General features: G+C 41.2%; 1 protein-coding gene across 2 annotated transcripts in view; it reads right to left on the reverse strand.

The window, feature by feature from the left end:
• The window catches only part of PDE1A (phosphodiesterase 1A), a 259,510-nt gene extending 234,894 nt beyond the window's left edge, over positions 1–24,616 (reverse strand). The window contains exon 1 of one of the 2 annotated variants that reach the window (XM_065413365.1): positions 24,510–24,613. In XM_065413365.1, the coding sequence (XP_065269437.1) occupies positions 24,510–24,613 (104 nt within the window). Of the gene's footprint in view, positions 1–24,509 lie in introns of both variants that reach the window. The other variant, XM_065413366.1, reaches the window with a different exon arrangement.
• Between the last annotated feature and the right edge of the window lie 1,400 nt (positions 24,617–26,016).

Here is a 26,016-nt window from a genome sequence, read left to right on the forward strand (position 1 = left end):
GAAGAGCTCTGTATAAGCTCGAAAGCTTGTCTCTCTCACCAACAGAAGTTGATCCAATAGCTGATATCACCTCACCCACCTTGTCTCTCTACTATTACATTTGTAAGTCCTATCCCTATTTAACCTGTGAGTCCATGATACTGTGAGGCAGGCAAAAAAGCCTAATGAGCCTCAGCCAATTTGGCCCCAATGAGAAAAAAAAAAGTCCACCTGATCCTAAAACAGGCCATTGGTCAGACCCATAACATCCTAATACTACAGTTCCTATAGCATATAGCTATGGAAAGGGAGGGTGGTTTCAGCTAAAATGGAGCAACAGGGAGAAAGGCAAATCTGCTCCCATTTCCCTCTGGCTGGCCAATAGGCAGAAGAGCACCCATAGCGAGTCAGGGGGAAGGAACCTCCCACATGTACAGTCCCACTTTATTCTACAGCTGTCCAGCACCTTGAGGATCCAGATAAAATCTTCCACCTCTTAGGTTGGGTGGTTGGCAATTGAGGGCAGAATTTGGTCCTGCAAAGTCTTGTCATTTGGAAGGTGTAGCAGGTGAAGATAGTTAGACACTAAACTCACAAATGAAGTGATACTGGATTATTATCAATCAATCATGTTGGTACTACTGTAGCACCCAGGAGCCCCAGTCATGGACCAGTGCCCTATTGTGTTGGATGCTCTGCAAAACAGAACAAAAAGATGATTCCTGCCCCCCAAAGAGTTTACACAGCTTGGGCGCAAGGGACCCTTTTACTCTAACTTGGTTTTTCTTCTAATTTGGATCTACTTGAAGTCACTGTAGTTAAATTGAAAAACTGGTTGACTGGATTTTGATACACAGAACAAGTGAGAGAACTCTAACAAGTGCTCCAAGTGAGCGCCTCATCTGCTCAGCATGGCATCAAGGTTAATACCCTGCATAAGCATTAACATAAATTGCATATTGCAGCTCAGTTATGCTCAATCCATACTACAGATTCTTTTTAGTTTATACAGAGACTTTTCAAACTATTTTACAGAAGATAGGATTTTAAGGCTTAAATTTCAATTGCATACATTCCTGTTGAGTATCGAGATTTACAAAGCTTATTGAGACAAAGGCATTTAGCATAGCTTAGCCTAGTCTCTTTTTTCCTGTCTTTGGTGCCTACTAATAAAAAGGAATAATAATTCTATTATTATGCAGATCAGAAGCAATGCAGTAAATTATTAAGAATTGCTCCTATCAAGATCATCTTTTTTAGGTTTCCTATCTAACTAGGTATTTGGAGGTACTGTCAGATACAAATCCATATGAAACCATCAAGATATGCACATGTCACTGGATAACCATATGGCTAGGTTATTATAACCCCTCTACTGCTACACTCCGCCCACTTCCAAATTGTTTTGGTAGACTCACTTTTTATCTAAAGTCTTGATTGTAACCTCTTTAGGGCAAGGACCAATCTTTTACTTGTTATTTGTTATTCTGCTAGGTACTTTATCAAATAAATCTCAATACTCAAGAGGTCCAGTACCTGAAGTCACTATTGCTAGTTACTCATATCATACTGTAACACAATCTGTGGCTGCACACATTCAAATATCCAATCACCAATTAAAGTGCACGCACGTCTGTTGTGTCAGCTATAGAACTCGGACCCTCTATTCCGAAATAACAGGTCCTACACCACCAGTAGTAAAAAGTTCTATACCAGGGTCGGCACCTTTCAGAAGTGGTGTGCCAAGTATTAATTTATTCACTGTAATTTAAGGTTTCGCATGCCAGTAATACATTTTGACATTTTTAGAAGGTCTCTCTCTCTAAGTCTATATTATAAAACTAAACTATTGTTGTATGTAAAGTAAATAAGGTTTTTAAAATGTTTAAGAAGCTTAATTTAAAATTAAATTAAAATGCAGATCTTATCAGTTTAGTGTGACCCTTGCCCTTGCTTTTCCTTGCTGAGTTTTCCAATGTCTGGCACGTATTTGGATACTTTAAGCTGCACACAGGCTTCTGAGTGATCAGTTGTTAACCACTCTGAACGTTGGTGGAGCAGGGCCCCCGAGCCCTGAATATTCCTGGAGCCCAGGCACCACGGGCCCATACAACTCACTGCTCCTGCCTTCCTCTGCTACAGGCTTCCTTTGTGACCTTGGGCCAGTCACTCAGCCTGTTTGGATATGTCTGCGCTGCAATAAATGGGCAGCAGCTGGCTCTGGCTTGCGGGGCTGAAAAGAGTGATGTAGATGCTCAGGCTCTGAGATCCCAGAAAGGGTCTCGCAGCATCTACATTGCTAATTTTAGCCCTGCAAGCCCGAGTCAGCTGAGCCAGACTGAGACTTGGTGCGGCGAGTTTTTTATCATGGTGTGGATGTCTCCTTTGTGCCTTAGTTTTCCCTCTGTACAATGGGAACAACTGCTCTGCCCCGCATGGCTGCCAGGAGGGTAAGTGTCTTAAAAATAGTGAATTGCTCAGCTACTACAGTGATGGGGGCCAGATAAGTCAGAGAATCCAGGGCCAGACTGGACCACCAGCTTATTTAGCCTGGTCTCCTGCATGTCATAAGTCATCAGCAACTGAAATTAGACCAGGTGTAACAGCCAAAGCTACAGAAGGAAGTTACAAGATTGCACAGTGCACTGCAAAAAATGGAGAACCATTTACAGACGGAACCCCAGGCCGGCAGCAGAGTGCCACTGAAAATCAGCTCGCATGCCGCCTTTGGCATGCGTGCCATAGGTTGCTGACCCCTGTTCTATACCATCTATGTATCAATCACTAGATGGAGACATGATGCACACTTGAGCAGATCTGATGTTCCATCCAGCTCTCACTTGAGGCCTGATCCAATGCCTATGTTAGTCAGTAGAAAGAGTCCCACTGAATACAATGGAAATAGGATCAGACCCTCAGAGTCCAGCTGCTTATACTTGGCTTCATTCACAATTGTCAATGCTAAGAAAACTTTTCCAAGAGAAATGTATGCAAATATGCTGGGGTTGGGTTGCACATAATGGTAAATTTTTGTACTTTACAAGCATTTTGAATTATTGACACAACAGCCCTCTGAAGTGCAGAAGGTGAGCCTTATAATTTCTATTTTACCAACAGAGTAAGAGTGAAAATTTGAAGAAATGAATCCCATTCTATCAACTTTGTGCTTAGTCTACTAGGACCATATAACATCTCAAGCTAGAGTTACTCCTCCTCTGTGGTCAGCCAGCTCAACTGCACACAGTCTGCTGATCTGAAGCTTGGATTTGCCTGTAATACACACAAACAACACTGGACGTCCTGGGTAGCATGACCCTTCATAATCAGATGTTTCTGGGGTCCTTCCTAAAAGTTGAAGAGTACGTAGGCATGGATGACATGGTAGATGTGTTGAGAGGAAACTGTAAATAATCAGTGGCATCTGGAAGCAGGGCTGGCTCCAGGTCCCAGCGCAGGAAGCAGGTGCTTGGGGTGGCCAATGGAAAGGGGTGGCACGTCCGGGTCTTTGGCAGCAAGTCCCTCAGTCCCTCTCGGAGGGAAGGACTGGCCGCCGAATTGCCGCCAAAGAATGAAGAGGCACGGTAGAGCAGCCACTGAAGTGCCGCGGATCGCGGCTTTATCTTTTTTTTTTTTTTTCTTTGCCGCTTGGGGCAGAAAAAAAGCTGGAGCTGGCCCTGTCTGGAAGAAGACAGCTACGGAACTTTACACTCCAGTGACTAATTTAAATGTTCAAGTTTCAACTCAGTGAAAGAGGCTAGGAACTAGCTTTTTAACAAAATGAATACTGAGGTTAACCCTGACATTTCTAGTTCCCAAAATCTTCACAGGCCCCAAAGATCAGCTCGGAAACATTGTCTAACCACTGTAGATGGCATCAAGCCATGAATCACTAGGCATATGTCCACTGGTAATAACCTTTAGTGACAATTCTGTTCAGGCAACCCTGTTGCTTTCTTTCCCAATTAGCTGACCTATGTTTGTTTTAAACAAATCCCAACATTTTCTACATCTCAAAGATTAGCCTTATTTCTATTTAAAAAAAAAAAAAGTCATGTTGTGTTCCAAATTCCTATAAGTCCCATTTTTCCTCTTGCATAGAGGTACCTATGGTAACATCCAGGAATTACTGTAAACCAGCAAAAACTGCATGTTTCCCTGAGCCCTGATGACATTTGTTTACCAACAATGCCATGACGTGGAAGTACTGATTCAGCTGCACAAGGTCATTCATATTCCCTCCGTCCCTTTTCTGGAGGGAGAAACAGCTTTGCCAACACAATGACATGACAAAGGCCATGTAAATCAATGCAAACGCTGAAAATTAAGCACTTATTCCCAGACAGATACTTTCACATGTCCATGCTCTTTCTCTCTCCGGACAATAGATATTAGTGGCAGAAACACTGCAGTGTTCATGCTGCTTGAGCAGAAAGAGCTATTTAAATGTTTCAGAAGCAGCTTGATCTGCTACAAACGTAGATTGCACAGCAATGTTGCCATAGTGAACCACACTGGAGCAGGAGCCGAGACTAAGGAGAACAGGATGATGGCCAAAGTTATACCAAAATAGAAGGATTGCAGCACAGAGTCGATCTAGTATCCTGCACCGTAGTATAGAAACGATCATTGTATTTGTGGCTTTATAAAGAGCAGGACAGCTACCACTGGCCAGCATTTTTAATGAAGATCCTGTCTGAGCAAGAGCAAGCTCCATCACTTAGAATACAAAGTATAGGAATATGAACTGAATATTAAGAGCTTTTTAGGGAAAAGTTAGACAGTGACAATACAGTATGTTAATATAAATCTAAGTGAGAAGTACCTTAGCTACCAAAGAAAGACTCTCCAGTCAAGATATTCCCAAATCCTTATGCTAATGAATGGATAGTGAAGATTGGTGATTGGTATCAGTACGTTTGGTTTCAGCATAGCAGTTTACTGCTATATCAGTCCAGGGTGCTTGTAATCGTCCCAAGGACTCATTTCTCCATGCTGAAGTGACTAAACACATAGTGGATGTAACATGCTTATTACAGAAAAAGAAGAGGATGAGGATCTCTTACTTTTGATGGTTTTCCCCCCCAAACATTAAATGTGTGACTTAATTCTTTTAATATTAAACCAAAAAACCCCATAGTTCACAACCTTTACATGAAGTAAATGCTTTTATGAAAGAAGCAGAAGAGGAAAACAGTTTATCTGCTGCTTTCTGCTTGAGAGTCATATTCTGGGAGTGGTACCAGAATGTCTTGTTCTATTTATATGGAAAAAACCTCTGGTAAGACAATTCTGAATTAAGCTAGCATGGTGTTGAGCAAATGTAAAGACACTGGTCTTTGAATCAGAGTCTTTCATTATTACAACTGCATCGAGGGGCCAGGAGAAAAAAATTGAATGTTTTCCTAACAAAACCTCAGCATTGGCAATGGTCTTGTTGGTATTTCTGATACAATTTCCTTTTGTTTGTTAGGCCTTGTCTATATGGGAAAGTTTTTTTAGTATAATCTAAGATGCAAATTTAAAATTTATATAGTTCTACCTTCATAAAGCTCCTTGTTTATACACTAATATGCCAATATGAGTGCTTTTTTTGGTTTAGCTTATTTTCTTTAGGAAGGAGTTTTGCTAAAACTCATTGTGGTATTTTAAAAAAAATAAAAAAAAATAAAGCCACTCTTATGCCAAAATGTCCACACAGGGAGTTATATAAGAGGTTCTTTAAATATATTACGAGCAAGAGAAAGACAAAGGAAATCATAGGTCCTCTACTTAGCAGGGATGGAGTACTAATAACTGTAACATCAAGGCGGCTGAGGTGTTTAATGCTTCAGTCTTCACTAAAAGGGTAACAGTGACCAAACTTTCAATACTATTAACAGCAGCAGGAGCAAGGGGGAAAGAATGAAAGCTAAAATAGGAAAAGAACAAATTACAGCTAATTTATCTAAATATTCTTTATTTCAAGTTGGAAGATCCTAATGATATTCATCCTAGGGTATTTAAGGAAGTAGCTGAAGTAATCTCAGAACCATTAGCAATTATCTTCAAGAACTCATGGAGGACTGAGAAGGGCAACAAATATAGTACCTAACCTTTAAAAGGAGAACGAAAGAGAACCCTGCAAGTATAGATTGGTCAGCCTAACTTTAGTACCTGGAAAGATGCTGGAACAAATTATTAAACAATCAAGTTGTAAGTATGTAGAGGAAAATAAGATTATAAATAATAGCCAGTATGGGTTTGTCAAGAACAAATCATGCCAAACCCACCTAATTTCCTTCTTTGACAGGGTTACTGACTTAGTGGATGTGTAGGAAGCAGTAGATGGGATCTTGATTTTAGGAAGGCTTTTGACACAGCCCCATGTGACATTCTCATAAGCAAGCCAGGGAAATGTCGTCTAAATGAATTTACTATAAGGTGGGCACAACTTGTTGAAAGACAGTACTCACAGTAGTTATCAATGGTTTGCTGTCAACCTGGTAGGGCATATCTAATGAAGTCCAGCAGGGGTCAGTCTTGGGTCTGCTACTATTCAATATTTTCATTAATGACTTGGATAATGGAAAAAGAACAGGAGTACTTGTGACACCTTAGAGACTAACAAATTTATTAGAGCATAAGCTTTCGTGGGCTACAGCCCACTTCTTTGGATGCATCCGAAGAAGTGGGCTGTAGCCCACGAAAGCTTATGCTCTAATAAATTTGTTAGTCTCTAAGGTGCCACAAGTACTCCTGTTCTTTTTGCGGATACAGACTAACACGGCTGCTACTCTGAAACTTGGATAATGGAGTGGAAACTATAAGATCTGCAGTTGACACTGAGCTGGGAGGAGTTTCAAGCACTTTGGAGGGCAGGATTAGAATTCAAAATGACCCTGACAAATTGGAGAATTGGTCTGAAATCAACAAGATGAAATTCAGTACAGACAAGTGCAAAGTACTACACTTAGTAAGGAAAAAAGGTCAAATGAACAACTACAAAATAGGAAACAGCTAGCTAGGTGGTAGTACTACTGAAAAGGATCTGGAGGTTATAGTGAATCACAAATTGATACGAGTCAACAACGTGATGCAGTGGCAAAAAAGGCTAAAGAAGGGTGTATTAACAGAGGTATCATATGTAAGACAGAAGAGGTAATTGTCCTGCTCTATTCGGCACTGGCGATGCCTCAGCTGGAGTATTGTGTCAAAATCTGGACACCACTCTTTAAGAAAGATGTGGACAAACTGGAGAGCATCCAGAACAGAGCAACAAAAATGGTAAACAGTTTAGAAAACCTGACCTATGAGGAGAGATTACAAGAACTGGGTATATTTAGTGTGGAGAAAAGATGACTGCTATCGGGTCCCTCTTCAGTCTTCAAATATATTAAGGGCTGTTATAAAGAAGACTGAGATCAATTGTTCTCCATGTCCACTGAAGGTAGGGCAAAGAAGTGATGGGCTTAAACTGCAGCAAGGAAGATTTAGGTTAGATATTAGGAAACGCTTTCTAATTTAAGAAGGGCAGTTAAACTATGGATTAGTCTTCCCAGGGAGATTGTGGAATCCCCATCGTAGGAGATTTTTAGGAACAGGTTAGACAAACACCAATCAGAGATGGTCTAGTTCACCTGGTCATGCCTCAGCCGAAGGGGCTGGACCTGATGACTTTAAGGTTCCTTCAGCCTTAGGGAACCTTATGCTCTATGCTCACCATATCAGTATAATTACATCACTTCAGGGCTTTAGAACTACCTGACACATTTTCCCCAACATAGTACATTGTCTTTTCATGTCCATGTGTAGAATGTGTCTTACTGAGTGCAATGAGGTTGTATCGTGAAAATGAGGGCAGAATTTGGTCCTAAATGTGTAAGGGTACGAAATATGATGGAACAATCAGAGGGTAATAACTGAAAATTCAAAATAACACTTTGCCCAGAAATACATTTCCCTTTATCAAGGCAAAATAGTTTTTAAAACCCTTTGTCTTATCAAGAGAGCCTATCTAAGTTCATTTAAGAGACAAGTGGTTGAAAATAAGGTTCTCTCACATTTCTATTTTTTTAGTTACAGATATCTAGAAGAGCTCAAAGAAAAACATTTAAGTTATATTACCATCAACTTACTTGTATGAGGCGGCTTTGTGTTTTTGACTAAAACCAGGAGGCATTATAAAGACTACAGTGATGCCAGAAAGGGCTGCAGGAAAGAATAGGAGAGCAGTATGATCCAGCAGATAAAGCGTAAGACTGGGAGTAAGGAGACCGGATTTCTAATAGCAGTTCTGCCACTGACCTGCTGTGTGATCTTGTACAAGTTATTTTATTTCTGTGCTTCACTTCCCCATTTGAAAAGTGGGGGGTACTTATATTTTCTCACTTTTGTAAAGTGCTTTGAGAGATACAGATGAAAAATGTAATGTAAATATAAATTATTATTACTCAAAATAAATGAATGGCAAACTGGGCTAACATCACTCCCATGTGGGCCAGGGCCCCATTAACTCATCTAGTGGCAGGTCAAGAGCCTAAAAGTCACTAAATGGCAATAATCCCAAGTCTCACGTGTGCTCAGAAGCAAAGTCTTACTGGTGCCAATTAGTGCTCCCATGTTGTTTCTACCTGCAGCCAAATAGAACTCAGAAAGGTACAAAATTGTTTCCTTCCTTTGAAAACAGACTCCAAGAAATCACTTGAAATCTCCCCCTACCAGCTGAGCGGCCCAGTGATAAATAAGAATGGAACCAACATCAGCAGCAACAGAAATTGGAAAATTAAAATGTAATCCATTTGGCCAAATGATCATAACAGGCAGTGACCGATAAAACCAAACCAAATTCTAGTGCATTCATAAAATATCATCATACAATAAACTTGTAAAATCTGGTTCTGATCTCACTTTTACCCTGATATAACCTGATAGCCTTCAGTTACACTGGCATAAGTGAGACCAGAACTACGTCATCAGTGCTTTTAACATTAAGCTTTAATTAAATTATGTACTTGATGCAGACATTAGTAGGTGAGGTTCTATAGCCTATGTTATGCAAAACTAGACAATGATAGTGGTGCCTTTAGGCCTTAAAATCCATTATAGTTTCTCTCATTTAAAACAGCTTTTTACTCATGTCAGCAAGGGTGTTGCTCAAAGGTGATGGTTTACTGAAGCAATATATAGATTACCACAATCCGGTTTTCTATCAGATTTCTCAAGTGCGGTCTCATGCATAAAGTGTCAAGTTCCATAAGCAACAAGGGGTCCCAAGATGTTAGCCGGATAACAGCATGATTTAAGGACTCTGCAACTCTTGAGTCCTCATCTTACAAGGAAAGAGGAAGGTGCTCTTTTTGTGCTGATGAAGACATTCTGAGTTAACATTCCATGCCAGAAGGTCTTTGCAGAGATTTGTAGGAGATGGCATGCAGTCATCAGCCAGTCATCCAACTCCTACTTGTTGCTTTGGTCTTTGGCTGCAATGTTTATCAAATACGTTATGCCAAGTGAGATTGGCACCAACAGAGACTGAAGCTGTCAAATGGATTCGTTGACACTACTACTTTCACCATGTGCTAGGGGATGTGATTCCTACACTCATGTAACATTGATTGTGCACTAGCCTAAACAGGACACATACAAACAATACAATGCCACAGTATGATAAAGAACGACAGAGAATGAAATTTGTAATTCCTTGGCTTTCTGAAGTGAAGATCTTCTGTAGCAGACTATTAGAACACACACACACACACACACACAAACACACACACAGTAATGTTTTATTTTCCCATACTTTGCACCTTGACTAATTATGTCCAGGTAGTAACAGTGAGAATGAGAAGCTATAAGTGTGAATATTATCCCTTCTACATGAGCAACTCATTCTAAGAATGATAAACATGCATGATCCTGAGTAACCTAGTACATATATATCCCAAAAGTTTGTTGCTGTTTGTTGCGAATGAGTAAACAATCATATTCTGTGAGGTATATGCTCCATGAAGAATGCATTAACATGAAAGGAAGTTCTATGCAATGTTAGAGGGTAAAATATAGCCTTGTGGTAGAACTAAACAGGGCTACAATAGGAGAAGATAGCCTGTGTCATGTATGTCTTAACTAGAGCTAGGAAAACCTGAGTATGACCCAAGGGAGTAAGAAAATATAGAAACAGGTGACAGGAAAGCCTCAGATTGATCATACAGGATGTACCCACCTGAGCCTAACAAACTATAACCTCAGTTTTCTAGAAGGAGACAACATAAAAACCCTTACACATGTTTGTTGTTATCTAATTTAAGCACATCTAATAGCACAGCTCTAACATGTTAATGTTAGCAGGACAGGCAAGTCTCCAGTTAAATTATATACACACACTTTCTGTCAGGTGCCTCTCCTCTCCCCTCAAAAAAATAATAAAAAAAAAAAGTCAAGGCAGGCCAAGGCTTGGTATCTGTCTTTTATACGCAAAACTTAATCTCGTATCTAATATAAATGCCATCAAAGCAAGCACTGAAGTATTTCAACTAACCTAGACATCTTTATTCTTAATGCTTAAAAAAACATGAATTGACTAGGGATGAAACTGATCCCAGTTTTCCCAAAGTTTAGAGGGGTTTGGACACAGGTTTTGGAATAGGACATTACAGAGATAAGAGCTAGTTAGAAAGCTGGATTTAGCTACAAACTTCCCTAAGCGTATCCTAATATTTTGGCTAGGGCCCATCTGTAGAGCAGACAAGCAGCTGTGGCTCTGTTAGCCTACAACAGGGGTCGGCAACATTCGGCACGCGGCTCGCCAGGGTAAGCACCCTGGCGGGCCGGGCCAGTTTTATTTACCTGCTGACGCGGCAGGTTCGGCCGATCGCGGTCCCCACCGGCCGCGGTTCGCCGTCCCGGGCCAATGGGGGCGGCGGGAAGCGGCGCAGGTGAGCGATGCGCTGGCCACGGCTTCTCGACGCCCCCATTGGCCCGGGACGGCGAACCGCGGCCAATGGGGGCCGCGATCGGCCGAACCTGCCGCGTCAGCAGGTAAATAAAACTGGCCCGGCCCGCCAGGGTGCTTACGTTGCCGACCCCTGGCCTACAAACACAGCCCTCCTTTTCCCCTCATCTGGCATGTGGACATATCACTGTTCCCCCCAGCCCATGTGCCATTTACATCTTTACACAATATGTGAGCCACCTTCCATGCACAGTAGTGGGGGAAGGGGTCCCCATTCATGCCCCATGGCATACCAAAGGATATAACCAAAGCTAGAAGTAACACATTTGTAGCCAAGGAATGTGTGTATTGGCGGGGGGTTACAAACCCAGAATTAGGTGTTATCAGTCCTGCGCCCTCGCTGTCTGGCATCTATAAAAATGTAAATTCTGATTAACTGGCTTTATGTTTATTACCAATCTTTTCCTACCTACTATATTAAAGTTTGTCTGACATAACTCACCCAACAACAAATTAATTGTATGAGCTGCTCACAGTTTTATTTGTTACACAGCCAGGAAGCTAATTATGCAAGTTCAGAAGCATATGGAGCCCAAACGTATTAACCCTTTTATGCAAGAATTCATATGCATTATATTCATTTGTCTGTTGTTGGCGGCCTAGAGAAGTTCCAGGATTCAAATGAACACAGAATCACTTCTCAATGTGCAATTCATATTAACTGCACAATGATTCAAAACAAATTATTTTAACTAATACTATCTAATAACTTCCAGTTTATTAGAGGAAACAGTTGCACCTATCACTGATCTGTTTAAATGCATACTTTATAAAAAGTCTCATTGTGGCATGTAATCAACTAATTTTTTCATGAGGGTATTTTTAGAAAGAGCAATTAATATTAAAATCAGTCTGTTTAGAATTCATTAAAAAGGAGATGGAATTCTAAAGCATGCTGTTTCTCACAAATAGTGCAATCGATCTACCCATAAAGTGGGTACTTAGGTTGCACAAAAGGTTAAGTATGAAACATTCCAAACATTTTAAAATGTACCTAAGTCAGAAAACAGCTGTAGCCACTTCTAAGTTACATTTCCCACTTATTTCCTACCATATACTTTATTTACAGTTTTACTTCCTGAGATGGCCTCAGGAGATGACCAGCTTGTTTCCATGAAGGTCTCAGATGACAGCAGTTATATAGTCTTATTACAGCATATTTCAGTGCAACACAAACAATATGATTGGGGACAGTCTAAAGAAGCAAACATATACACCAAATGTAAGTGCTCTTGCTCAGGAGTGTATGTCCAATGCCTGCCTCTTAACCGTGCTTGTATCCAAATCAGGAACTCCACAGAAAAAGAACATTAGTTCTTAGGCCCCTAAAATAATCAGTATATTGTGTTATATGTATATAAGCTTAGTAGTCTCACTCTAGTCCCTATTTTCTCAAAATAAATTAATAGTGTCTGCTCAATAGGCTTAGGAGTGAAATAAAAAGGGGGTTGCTAGTTATGACAGAGATGTATATTTGCAGAACTGTGTTGGGAAAGGCACATTGCTATGCTTGATTCCAAGCATTGCTAATAGGTCCTGCTCCCACTGACAGTGAAGTCAATGACAAAGTTCACAATGTGTAGGATCAAGCCCTTAGACTCCTCATCTGACGTCTCTCTGAATTTGAACTATTTTTGAGTTAAGACATGGGTCAGCTCGACAGCCCTGGAGACTGGTCTCCCATTTTACCAGAGAACAGGAATGGCACAGGCAGTAGCAGAGGAAACTTTACATAATGCCTCAACAAAAGATGAAGCACCTCCAAGGGTAGAGAGAGGCATTCAAATCTCAGTGGCCTATTCAATCCTTAGCCTAGCCGCTGAGACTGACCAGGGTGATAGTTAGAGCTGATGAGAATTACTTTCCAACAGAAAACTCACTTTCCATGGGAAAATTTTGTGTAGGAAAATAATTCCCATCTCTACAGCTCCCCAACTCCTCAACAACCTGCCTATTGGGATACCTCAGAGCTGGGGCTACAAGGCTTTTGGGCAGCTCATAAGGTGGACTGCCCTGGAGCCAGAGCTCACAGTCCCTCAGCAGTCTGGAAGCCCTGGCTCCCAAGCCCCAGGCTCTCCACACAGCAGGCTGCCAGAGCCCTCGACACCTTGGGGAGCCTCAAAAACATGTTGAACAGGTCAAAACAATGTGTCATTTTAATTTTTTCATAAAAAGATTTTGGGATTCCACTGGAAATTTCAGAATTTGGATTATTTGTCTCATTTCAGAATGATTTTCTTGTATCATTTCAGAATTGCCTGTGGAATGGGAATTTCAGTTTCCACACCGGTCTAGTGGAGTTCAGTGGCGTGGCGCTTATTGTGATTTGGTTATCTGTGCACTAAGATCTGAACGGATGCTGCTAACAGGTGAAAGATTCCAAGACTCTCTAAAGGGGCAAATGCTTGCAACTCCCAACTCCATCTGAGATCAATGACAGAGAGATCAGGGTGGTTGCCCCTCAACTATCTCAATCTAGAATAGTCTGGGTTATGAAATACAGAGCATATTCACATACAGCTACAGGAAGAAGGAAGAAGAGTCATACAGTCATCTGTCCTTTTTATAAAAACAATTTAAAAATAGAGAGGTGAGAGAACATTTCACTAAGGAAACAAACCATTCAAAACAAAGAGATGAAACACAATACACAACTGTGCAGGAAAAGTAATGTTTGATACGGATTCCTCAATTAGCTCTGCAGAGTGAAACAAGAGTAAGACCTACAATGGCTTCGCCTCCTTTGAATTCTTACACGCTGTGAAGTATTTCAATACAGTGTATGAACAAGAAAAGAAAAGTAAATACTGCTTTGCAGTCTGTTTCTTAGGCTTGGTCTACACTTACCCCCCAACTCGAACTAAGGTACGCAACTTCAGCTACGTGAATAACGTAGCTGAAGTTCGAAGTACCTTAGTTCGAACTTACCTCAGTCCACACGCGGCAGGCAGGCTCCCCCGTCGACGCCGCGGTTTCCCCGTCGACACCGCGGTACTCCTCTCGTCTAGCTGGAGTACCGCAGTCGACGGCGATCACTTCCTGGTTCGACTTATCACGTCCAGACAAGACGCGATAAGTCGAACCCAGAACTTCGGTTCCCAGCCGCCGAACTAGCGGCTGGGTGTAGACATACCCTTAGTGTCTTCAGGCATAAATCACTCCAGCAGTGAACTGTTCCAATGTTACTGCCTCCAAACACACTATATATCAGGGAAATACATACCAATGAAATGTCCAAATAATATTTATAGAGGCTACTTGTTTTCCTGGGGGCGCCAAAAGTCTGCAAATAGGTTGGGTCAAATAAACTGCAGCCAATGACAAACAATAGATAATGGAGCAGGAGTACTTACATAGGAGAAAAATCGTCCTTTAGACCTGTTAAAGAACACTACACCAAAGAACACATGCATTATGCTTGGATGGTCGCTACTGAGCTAGACCTGAAACTCTACCATGTCTCAACAGGTCTCACTGGAAATAAGCAAGCTTCCACTGCTGAAAAGAGTCATTCAACAAACAACAAAACTGGCCACAAAATGTATTGGATGGATTATATTCAACCAGCGCTGCTGCTGTTCTCTTTTCAGGGATAGCACTGACAAGCTACTGGGAAGAGTCCAGCCAATTGCTGCATATTATGATTATGAACACTTCTATACAGAGGGTGTAATCAGCTCTATACATAAGGCCTGAGCTACAGCCCACTCAAGTCTTTGGTTCCTTTATTTATATCGCTTCCTGGCAGGGAGTGATGGGCATTTGTTGTGAGATTGTCGTGAAGGAGTGCATTTTGAGAGGATGTTTATATAGATCCATTAGTCCTATCAGAAAGTTACTTCAGAAACAGTAACCTGATGCTTATTTTTCCGGTCTCCAGTAAGCAATATTTAAAGATATACTGGCAAAGTTGAGAGGTCTGAAATTAGACCAACTTGCCTTGGTTTGCTGGTCCAGGAACACATTGTGCCATTCCTTTGCTGTGTCTTCCTGTTTCATTTTTGTGAGCAGGAAGGATATTGGATTTTAGAAGACTCATGCTCTCATAAGAACTTATAAGACAAAGAAATCTTATATCATTGGGCTTTATTTAAAAAATCCCTTTAAAGACTGGAGATATAATCAAGCATTTATTAGTTTAGATTCCAGCTACTTTCTTTTCCCACTAGCTATCCTGGCCCTGAGTTGTTCTGAACTCAGTGATATTTGCAGTCCTGTAGGTGAAGTCAGGGTTGCCCTTTCTTTTGTATCAGCTAATGCAATAAATATTCATGGAAGTCGTGCAGTGTTTTCAGGAATTACATCACAGCTGACTGGTTTACACTATGACTCTAAACCCAAGTATTATTCTCTCTGTTTCACAAATGTGGAAACAGAATCAGATGTGTCAAATGCTTTCCCTGAGGCCACACAGGGTATGTCTACACAGCCTGTGGGAACACACTTCCCAGCCTGGGTCAACAGACCTCATGCTTTAAAAACAGCTGTGTAGACAGAGCTTTGAAGTTGCAGCTCAGACTCTGATGCCTAGGGAGTTGGGTGGGCTTCAGAGCCTGGCTGAGCCACAACTCCAATGCATTGTCTACACAGCTATTTTTACAGCATTCCCGCAAGCCCCGCTCACCAAAGTCTGGGTGGGGAGGCTCGCCGCCATACGCTGTATACATATACCTGTAGTGACTCAATGTCAGAGTCTAGATTAAGCCTCAGGGTTGTCTGGCTTCCGGTGGTGTACTCAGACCCTTAGGCAATAGAGTATCAGCCAGTGAGTATTCTTCATTGTATTCAGGAAGAATGAAAATTCTAGTGGCATCCACAGAAACAACATAGCAGTTTAGGTGACAAACTACTTGACTTACATACTGTATAATTTAGTTTACAGGCCAAAATTCCTAAAGGTGCTTCAGTTTATCTTTAAGAGTCAGTTCATTAGGAATTACTATGTTCTATTAGATGCTAAATCCTGGATGCAGCCCTAGTCATTTGGTGATCATTATTGAATGGCTGCAGCAGTAGCAATTGAAATAGTGCAGCTAGCTTTACATTCTTCCCCACTACCAGAGCTGATGTCAGCAATAGGCTGGGCTGGATGGAAATAGTAATAGGAGCACTGCTAACTCTCAGTTCACTTTTAAAGCCTAGTTTGAATATTACAGCACCATCTATGGTTATAAACCCAGTTTGGGTAAATCTGAGATTAGGCCTCTGTTAAGGGGGGCATGCACCTTTAGAGAACCCCTTGTGTCAGTGTATAATTTCACTGCATCCGGGGCTGCAGCACCTCCTGCAGGCTGTATGCCTCTCGCCGGGTCTTCCGCAGCTCAGCCCTGTGCCCAAGTCACTTGAAGTTCAAACCCTGGGCTACTCAAAGTTCCAGATGATGTAAACAGAACATCCTTCATCCCTCCTTAGCTGGACTCACAGCTCTTTCTCACTCTTGGCAGAACGAACGAACGCACGCACGCACGCGCACACACACAGGCTTTGCCCCCTGGGAGTCCTAATGCAACAGCAACTGGTGTTCCACCCCTGCTGGGCTTTTTCTTTTAGTCCCTGTTTCTTGTATGCCCTACCTCAGGGCTCCCCTACAGGAGCCTAAACTGCTCCCTGTGGGTCTCTTTTGTTCCCTGTTCCCTTTTTGAACACCAGGCCCAGGACTGCCTTCCTGGATGCCTGACCCCTTGCTCCAGGGACCCATCACAGAAATTAGCACTATTTCTGTGGCTCAACTCACCAGCTACAGTCAGACCCATACAGCTGGGCCTCTCCCAAGGCACATCACCAGTTCTCCTCTCTGAGCCAACAACCAGAGGTCCCCTATTGTCTCTCTTCCCCCCGGGTCTCTCTCAGTTTTTCTTCTGGGCTCCCCCAGTTACCTCAAAGTCCTAACTCAGGGCTCTTCCCATACAGGAGCCTGCACTTCTTCCTGGAGGCTCCCACACAGCTTATACACCAAGGCCTTCCCCACCAATAGAACTCTCATCATCCTGGGATTCCCCTTCCTATCTGGTCAGCTTCCTGCTTGTACAAGTCAGCTGCTCCCTGGCTAGTTGGCTAAAGAGCCTCCACCTGGAGCACCTTCGTGCTCCCAGGTGTAGTTTACATGGCCGTCATAGGCTAGTTAGGCCTTGGTTCTCCCTGGCAGCCTCTCCTTCATAGAAATGATTTCAAAGTCTGTTTTAATTATAACTTCAAGTGGATATCCAAAACATTTAGGTACTTAATCATTTGCATTTCTCTAAGTCTATCTGCTCTGTATAAATTGGATTGTTTCAGGAGCAGCTGTAAAGCAAGAATGATTGCTATCGAATATTCTGACATCATCTGTTTTAGCACTAATTAGTGGGGGTGGGGAATGAATGGATTACCTAAAACTTATCTAACACCTGAAAATGATCCTCTACATTATACTTCATAAAAAAAAATTGAAAAATATCTACCAAGCATTCTCCAAACAAATTAAATTTCATAGCATGACATCCCCTATAGGAAAATACAGTGGCAGCCTTGATTACTCCAAGCTACCAAATAGCTACAGAGTTCATTTGTATTCATCAGTGACTTCAACATTTTGGGACATTTTTACTTCAATGGAGTTACACAAATCTACATCAGCCAAGAATCTGGCCCATTAAATCAAGTTCCTTGTTTCCACCCTAGACATTTGCATGGTTTCTCTACTGAATTGATAGGATCTAGCCCATGAAAAACAAGGAGATGTGGATGATTGATATACACACACACATTATATATATATATTTTGCTATGTGCAACTTAGAGTGAGCTGATATATAGAGGGACCAATATATTTTAAGGCAATAAATGACAAATGTTTGAAAAATACATGATAAGCTTATTTAAGGGACATTCTCCCACTCAATATTATATTTGTGCCAAAAGTTTATATGGTACAAAATCTTACATTTGTACAACAGCATAGGATTCTTTGCTTCATTACTGGTAAAAAATACATGGATTCTACAAGGGGCGTGCATCCGGCAAAGTGGGTATTCATCCACGAAAACTTATGCTCCAATACATCTGTTAGTCTATAAGGTGCCACAGGACTCTTTGTTGCTTTTTACAGATCTAGACTAACACGGCTACCCCTCTGATACAAGGGGCACAGACATCAAAAGAAAAAAGGTTCCTTAAAATAAGGACAAATGGTTACCCTATTGGATACAAAGTAATATATTTAAGCATTGTTAAATGGTACCTTATTAGGGTTCTGTTTTCTGGTGTGTTTTTTTCTGGGGGCAGGGGGAAAGGAATATTATATTTGCTTATGTAACGAAATAACATATGATGGGAAGCTCCTACTTACCCAGGCAGAGCTGGATTAATGCAAGGGCTTTAGGGGCTGCAGCCCAGGGCCTCGGGCGAAGGGGGGCCCCAGTGCAGCAGGGCTCAGGCAAGCTGCCTGCATGCCATGGCCCCACGCCACTCCCGGAAGTGGCTGGCTGCTGGCATGTCTCTGGCATGAGGGGGAGAGGGGAGGAGGCACCACGCGCTGCCCCCATCCCCAGCACCATCCCTGCAGCTCCCATTGGCCGGCTGTGGGGGCAGCGCTTGCAGGTGCGGGCAGTGAAGGAGACATGCTGATCCCCTCCCTGCAGGGGCACGCAGATACGTGCCAGCAGCTGGCAGCTTCCAGGAGCAGCATGGGGCTATGGCAGTCAGCCTGCCTGAACTCTGCTGCATCACCGGCCGGCCGGCCAGGAGCTGCCTGTGGTAAGCGCCTCCTGGTCGGAGCCTTCACCTCGCACCCCCTCCTTCACCTCAACCCCCTACCCCAGGTCAGAATCCCCTCCTACACCCAAACTCCCTCCCAGACCCCTCACCTCTCCTGCATCCCAACACTCTGCTCCAGCCTGGAACCCCCTCCTGCACCCAAACTGCCTCCCAGAAAGAAACTAATATAACAGCTGTTCTAAGGTAAGAAGTAGGCTATTTTGTATTAACAACTATATTTTACATGTTTTAAGACTGAATTGTAACCACAGAACAGTCTTATGTTAATTAAAAGGCAAGTTTAGTATAGCGTTAATAGCCTCGATGTCATAATTGTGAACATTTTCTTCTAATTAGGAAGAAGACTTGTATACAGGGGCCCCACAAAATCTAACAGCCCCGGGCCCACAGGAGAGTTAATCCAGCCCTGTACCCAAGTATGTAAGTTGTGTTCTACAGCTCTCTGTAGTAGAGTTACTGCCAGAACCAGAGGCTTCTTATACAAGGAAGGTTAATGTGAACTCTAGCCAATGGCTTTTGGGGAAATGCAGTTTAATAACAACTAAATGACCATTTTGTTGTAGACATTTTATTGACTAAAGTAAAGAATGTGGTTTTACCAAAGGAATTTTATATTAAAGGGTTTGTATTAAACAGTCTGCAGCACCTGCAAGTTAAGTTGAGGGGGAAGTGGTCATATGAAGAAGGAGAATATAATTATTTAGGTGAGGGATTATGTGTTATCCCTTCCTATAAAGAGGGCAGAGTTACACAGACAAGGAAACATCTTTTAGTAGAGTTTAGAAATTGCTAAATCTAATGTGGAAGCAAGTAGAAGTCTGAGCTTAGCAGAAAACTGTAGGTAGTTGATTTTATTGCTATTTTATATTATGAATTAGTCCTCAATTCTTTAATTTAAAGTAATATTTTAGATATTTGTTCTTTGTAATAATTTTGAAATAAAAAGACACGTTTAAATACAATCCCTCCATATATCTTCAAGAAAATATCCCTTACAATATCTCACTTTGCTTACGCTCTACGGTCCAGTAATACATAACAATTGGAACGATGTGACCTATATATAGGCCTGAAACTGGCATTCCTAGGCGTAGTGTAGGAATGTTACAAAGTAGGGCTCTAACTCTGCAATTTTACAACCAACTTCAATAGAGTCCTCTACACAATCCATCCACCCATTGTAAATTGTAGGGTTCCATCTTAACCTATCCATCAAAACCAGTTTTGACTTGTGGCAATACTCAATGTGAACTAGAACAGGTAACTATGCCTCCTGTACATTACAATAGGTGAATTGTTTTTCTAATGGCAAAAGAATATTATTGTCATAATACGACTAAGCCAGGACTCCAGTTCCTCTACAGTGCTAACATGGTTATGCAACTGAAGTACTAAAACATCTACAGTGACTGAACAATAATAAAAAAAAAAAATCGTGTTTGTAGGTTACAAAGCTATCCACATAAAAAGTCTTGCTTAGCCAACGGACACAGCAACATTTTATTTTAACCTTCAGAAATCAAAAGAACAAGTTCATGATTTATAATGGAAAAATCTCTCACTGTAACTGCAGACTTAATGGGATGTATATCATTCTAGGTATATTATTATAAAATGTCCTCAATTTTTCTGTTCTCGTCAAACATTATATTTGACACGTAACAGGTTTAATTTTACTTCAATTCCATTTAGCTTTAGTTCTAATGAAAACTTGAGACTACCTAATGATGTTTTTGATTTTCCTCTAAAGGGTTTTTTTTTTACATTAGAAAAGAAGCAGCAATTTAGATTGCCACTTAAGTTTTGTATCCATTTGCCAATACAGTAGAAGTTACACATTAAATGAGATTTTTCTATAGGTAGGTATTTTTATCATGTCCATCCACCTTCCAGACTATCTTCTTTCTTCTGCTTATGACAGCAATAATTGCAGTAGCAATAGTCTAGACTTTCCTGAACTTTCTTGGATCAAGCATGTGGAGCAGAAGAAACTAACAAATTTAAGCACCAAATGCAGTATAAAGTAAAAATGTGTACAGAAAACTAAGAAAAACAAAGGAGGGATGACTGGGTTTATTTGTTAGTTATGATACGAGAAAGAAGTTATGGGTTTGATGCTAGAATCATTGGGTGAAGTTCCATAGCCTTTATAGGAGGTCAGACAAGGTGAACACACTGGTCCCTTCTAGCCTTAAAAATGTATGACGATTATTCTCCTTTAAATTGTTCTCCCCTGGTAATTAAACAAAAACTGAGGAAGGCAATTGTCTATATTCTTTTAAATGTTTCCATTAATTAATGACTGAAGAGCAGATTCACCCCTGCACTGATGCCAGCACTAGCAGAGGGAAGACCGTTTGTGCCTCCCCTAATCTAAAACAGTTACAGGTTGCATAATATAAACAATTCTAGTTAGATACGAACCCTAACCATACCCCTGAATTCAATCCCTCCCAAATTTTTAGATTCCACAGTTCTAGCACAATGAAGAGAGGCCAAATATTCCTATATGAAAGGTAAATTCTTTTCTCATGTATGAGCTTCCAGTTGTCTGAGTGGAACTTGCTCCTAACACTAAGATATAGGGTTTTTTTGGTAAATGATGCTTGTATAAAACTGCGGTTCAGATGGGCTGTATGAGCTCTACCAGCAGCGTCAGAGACTTCTGCTACTAGTCCTTTAAGTGCAGTTTGTGTAAGGAGTGAATAATTAAAGGAATAATTTGGCTCATTTATTATTTGTTTTATTAACTGAGATACCAGCTTGTTTTGTCTTCTCCCTGAAGTACCAACACATTTGGAGTTCACACTTTTAGTATTCAAAGTGTCTTAATTCAAGGAACAGCAGCTCAGGTCAAGACACTCCTATTCCAGGAAGGTGGTATTGTGAACCCTATCACCTATGAACTCCGAATCGAGTATTATGCATCATTCATTTGGGGCAAATCTGGCCCTCTTCTCCACTGCCACAGAAGGCCAGCACCTTGCCAGCAGTTTCCATGCACAAGCAATGCAGATGGATTTGGGGTAGCCAGGCAGAGGTGCACGCCCTCTGCACAGCCTGCAGATCAGCTCTCTGGTGACTCCAGGGCCACATGGATCATATGGAGATGGGGCATGGCCAAAGGTTTCAATGTTGTTAAATCTCCAGGGCTCCACCACAGAAGAAGTGTATTAGGGCAATAGGGTTGCTACAGCCTGCAAAGCCATTCCATTCCCTGTAAGGAAAAAACTCCTTTTGTCCCACCACATCCATAATGCCCAAACCAGTTATTCTGTTTGGATTCTGGGCTGATGACTTGCATGTTAATACTTAGTCAAACAATTACATTTGCTGATACTTCCAAAATATTGTTTTGCAGAGGACCCTCCACTGATAATCAAAAGGCAGATAGTTTCAGACTGAACTAAGGTGTTTCATCTTGGAATAATCTGCAGAACTACATATATAATGCTTATATTTGAAATGCTGACAGAAAATAACAAGCCAGCTATGCATACAGATGCAGCATGCAGCTATTAAACACAACCTAGCTTATTATTATTGAAATTAAATACAACAAAATAAAACTCATATGAAACTCAAAGATTAATTTGAGCCAGTTTGCAGGCCAGAGAAATCCTCATTGTCTCCTCACAAGTGACAATGAAAGCCTTATTGAAACCACAGTTTTAAAGTGATGAAACTGAGACAGAGTCATGGGCTCCGTTGAGCTCCCAGGGGTAAAATTCTGTTCTGGACTCACAAGCATAGCTCCCATCGCCTTCAGTGAGAACCGTGCATGGACAACTAACGGTGGAATTTGACTTTAGCCTTCTGTTCATTTCCCTTAACAGACACCATCTTGTACTTCACCTATGAGAAGTCAATTCCCTTAGCTAATTAGTAATTAATTTATACATAGAGATTCTTCTTCAGAACCACGATACATGTTGCAGACCTGCCCCACTCACCCCATTCCTGGAAAAACACACACTTGTTTTAATACCACTGTGTGCGCACTGAAATCAGTCCCTTTCCTCGCTATTTCCTGCTTTGAATAAATATGGTCTTTAAAGAGCTCCCCTGAAACAATTAACATTTTAGACTCAATTCATTCAGTATTCTTTGTAATATTCACAATCTCAATGAAATCATAGGAGAGGCTGAGGAAAGTGCTCAGCTGGTTCTATCTGTCAAAATAATATTTTTTCACTTTAGAATACTGTAAAATGTTTTAGCTTTAACAAATCCTATAGGAGGAACAATGTTTATGGGGTTGGCTCCTACTTACAATATGGGCATATTGTGGTTTTCAGATTCCTTTGGGGTTTGATAAGCCTCAAACGCCTTGCATTGCTTTACATACTCTCAAAGGAATTAACCTTATTGCTTTGATATGCGGTATAGAGTGAGGCTGTTTTTTATTACATTAATTAGTTATCATAATAAAACTGACCCAATTTACTAATTAGAGACAGTTGAAAGAAAACGTTTTAATCTAGGAGGCTAGTAATTGCAGAGAACCTTACAAATACTAAGTCAACTTAGAGTCTACACCAATGGAAGTCCCTGTAAAGATTGGTGGTGGTCTCCAGTGATAGAAACTCCATCAGGTGAGGTTGTGGCACAAAAAATGGCTGAAACAACTCTACCACCAGGGCACTCGCTGGAATTAACAGGGGCCAGCACTCTCCCAAAAGCATGCAGAGTTAGACAGAGTGGCCAAAGAATTCAGTGCATGTAACCAACTCTCTTTGCCAGCTGGTTTCCTAAAGCGCCCTGATCACGACTTAAAGCTGACTTCCACTGAAGGAACACTGCAGGCAAGCAGGTGGCAAAAACTCTCCTTCCCACACTCAGGATGAATCCCCACCCTGGGCACAGGAAGCCTGGTAATTTATACCTTCCTGTACTGCATCTAATCCTCTAAATGCTGTAATGTACCATAGGTTTTAAATTAAAATCAATAGTTCCTTCTGCTATTTACACACTAGACCACATCTGTTGCATAGCCTTTCAAACTCAGCATTTCAAACCTCCCCATCCAAAGGCTAATGCTGTTCCCTTGCTCCCAAAACACTAAAGAGGGAAACTGTTATTTAAGTAACGTACATATCTGAGTGTAACATATATACTGACATTAGCCTTTAGAGCAACAGCCATTCTAAATAAACTATTAAAGTTTTGTGGCTTTAGGAACACACTGGCTAATGGATTTAGTCTTCGGCATTTAAATTGCTTGCATGTTGTAGATGTTAGCTTAGTGACTATATAAGCCTCTAAGTGTTTAAAAAAGGAAATCTATGCAAGACAGGAATCATACAGCATCCCTATGAATATCGAAGACCCTCTCAATATAAGCTAATCCACCTGCACACCCAAGCAGTGTGAATTACAGCTAATTTGAGTACCTCAGACAGCGATATACTTACCTAAATGTACCACCATTTCCAGGGGAACAAGTACCAGCTCCAAAGGGAACCATTTCTAACGGTGACATAGCTATAGAAATGCTGATTCTGAAGATAGTACATGCAAAATAATGTCACAGCGTAGTGGGTAGTCAGATACAAGAGGTTACCTGCATTTGGATTTGGGCAATAGTTATTTTACTGCCCATGTGTCTCTTAAACAAGGTGACTGAATCTAATAACTACCATACATTTTAAAAAGACATTTCATTCTGATATTAAATACTAGTAACTGCTTATAAAATAATTCTCCCCTGTATTGATTAGTCACATTCAAAAGCAACAGATCTGTCCCAGGAAACAGCACAAAAACAAGAAGAGGATCTACTCACATTCCTTTGAGCCGTTGCCACATTTTCTCAGTGTGTCCTCCTATTTGGTACTTTAAAGAGGTGCCTTCCAGTTCCCGGGCTGTTTCAGTAGCTCTAGACCCCATGGTAATTGTCCTACAGCAATACAGTTACAGTCAGGCTCAGCAGCAAGTAAAAGCATTCCTTAGTCCACTACAAACGTCAGAGGATCCACACGTTATACAGTAGCAGCTCTCATCTAGCAAAACATTTCAGAATTACAAAGCTAAGGAAAGCTTCTGGCTGAATTGCTATTCCCTTTGATAGACAAATCCACTCTCTTTCTCCCCCTAAGCATACAGCACTATAAACAGCTCTTCTGACCTCACAAGTCTACTCCATACATGTGAGCCAGCTACTATACTACTCACTGACTGACTGCTCAAGCTCTTTCCCCATGCACTTCATTTGTTGTAGGGATATGCACTGAAGCACAAAAGCTTCCTTAAAACGTATTAGCATTCATTGCCATGCAGGATAAATGTGAATGACTTTAGCAGTCCAGAAGAAAAAAAAATTTTTTTTTTTTTTTTGCTGTGCAGGTCGGAGAAGCAGGCTGCAATAGGAAAGCAGATGGTAGAAACCAATATCAGCTGCACCACCGTAAGAAATGAATGCCTGCTTAAATGCCAGAGCTTTTGTCTCTTTAGATGATCCTGAATTGGTCTTCAATGAATAAATATCTACCAGCCTCTTAACAACATAACTGAACAAACGTTAAGTTGGGACTCTAAGACATGTATAAATCCCTTCAGAAGAGTAATCAGAGAGCTCTACAGGTTGTTATTGAAGGAATATGCTGTAATCATGACTATTCACCTTCTCCTAGCAACTCCACACAGTAGGCAACTGTCAATTTAACTGGTGGAAAATGCAGCAGCTGCAAGACAGCCTGCTCAATGAATCCTTTGGGACAATAGCTTGCGTGTGTCAAAATCTGATGTTGAACTGTTTGTGCATGCCAGAGAAAAAATTAAGTGCATGTAAAGAGCAAAAGGAATGAGAACTAAGTGGTCTGCCAGCCATGCAGCAGATTGCCAGCTCTATCTCTACAGCCCAGACCCATGCGTTTAGTTGCACAGCCAAAGCTGCTGTTTCAATAGAACTGGGGTTAGTTCTGCATCAGTATATTTCATTGCTTGCTCAACTGTGTTTGCAGAGCTTTTCAAAATGTGATCTTCATTTTATAAACATCTTCCTTCTTGTTTTGTGAATAGACAAAGATCTGCAACTCTGGAGGAAGATCCAAATAGTCCCAGATGCCACTAGCTTGTCTATGCAGCAGTTTCAACCATAGAGCATTGTGTATGTTTAAAAGTAACAAAGATGTGAGGTTATGCGAGATCTCCATCTGAAACGGCTGGCAGAGATGGATGAAAATGCCAAGGAAAAAGAAAAAGATCACAATAATTCACTATCACTGAAGTTCCCCTATCCATTTCCCTTTATTTTCTCATAAGTTTCCTAATACTAGGATAATTTCCTCTCC

The sequence above is a fragment of the Emys orbicularis genome, chromosome 11 (genome assembly GCF_028017835.1).
Source record: "Emys orbicularis isolate rEmyOrb1 chromosome 11, rEmyOrb1.hap1, whole genome shotgun sequence".
NCBI classification, from domain to species: Eukaryota; Metazoa; Chordata; order Testudines; family Emydidae; genus Emys; species Emys orbicularis.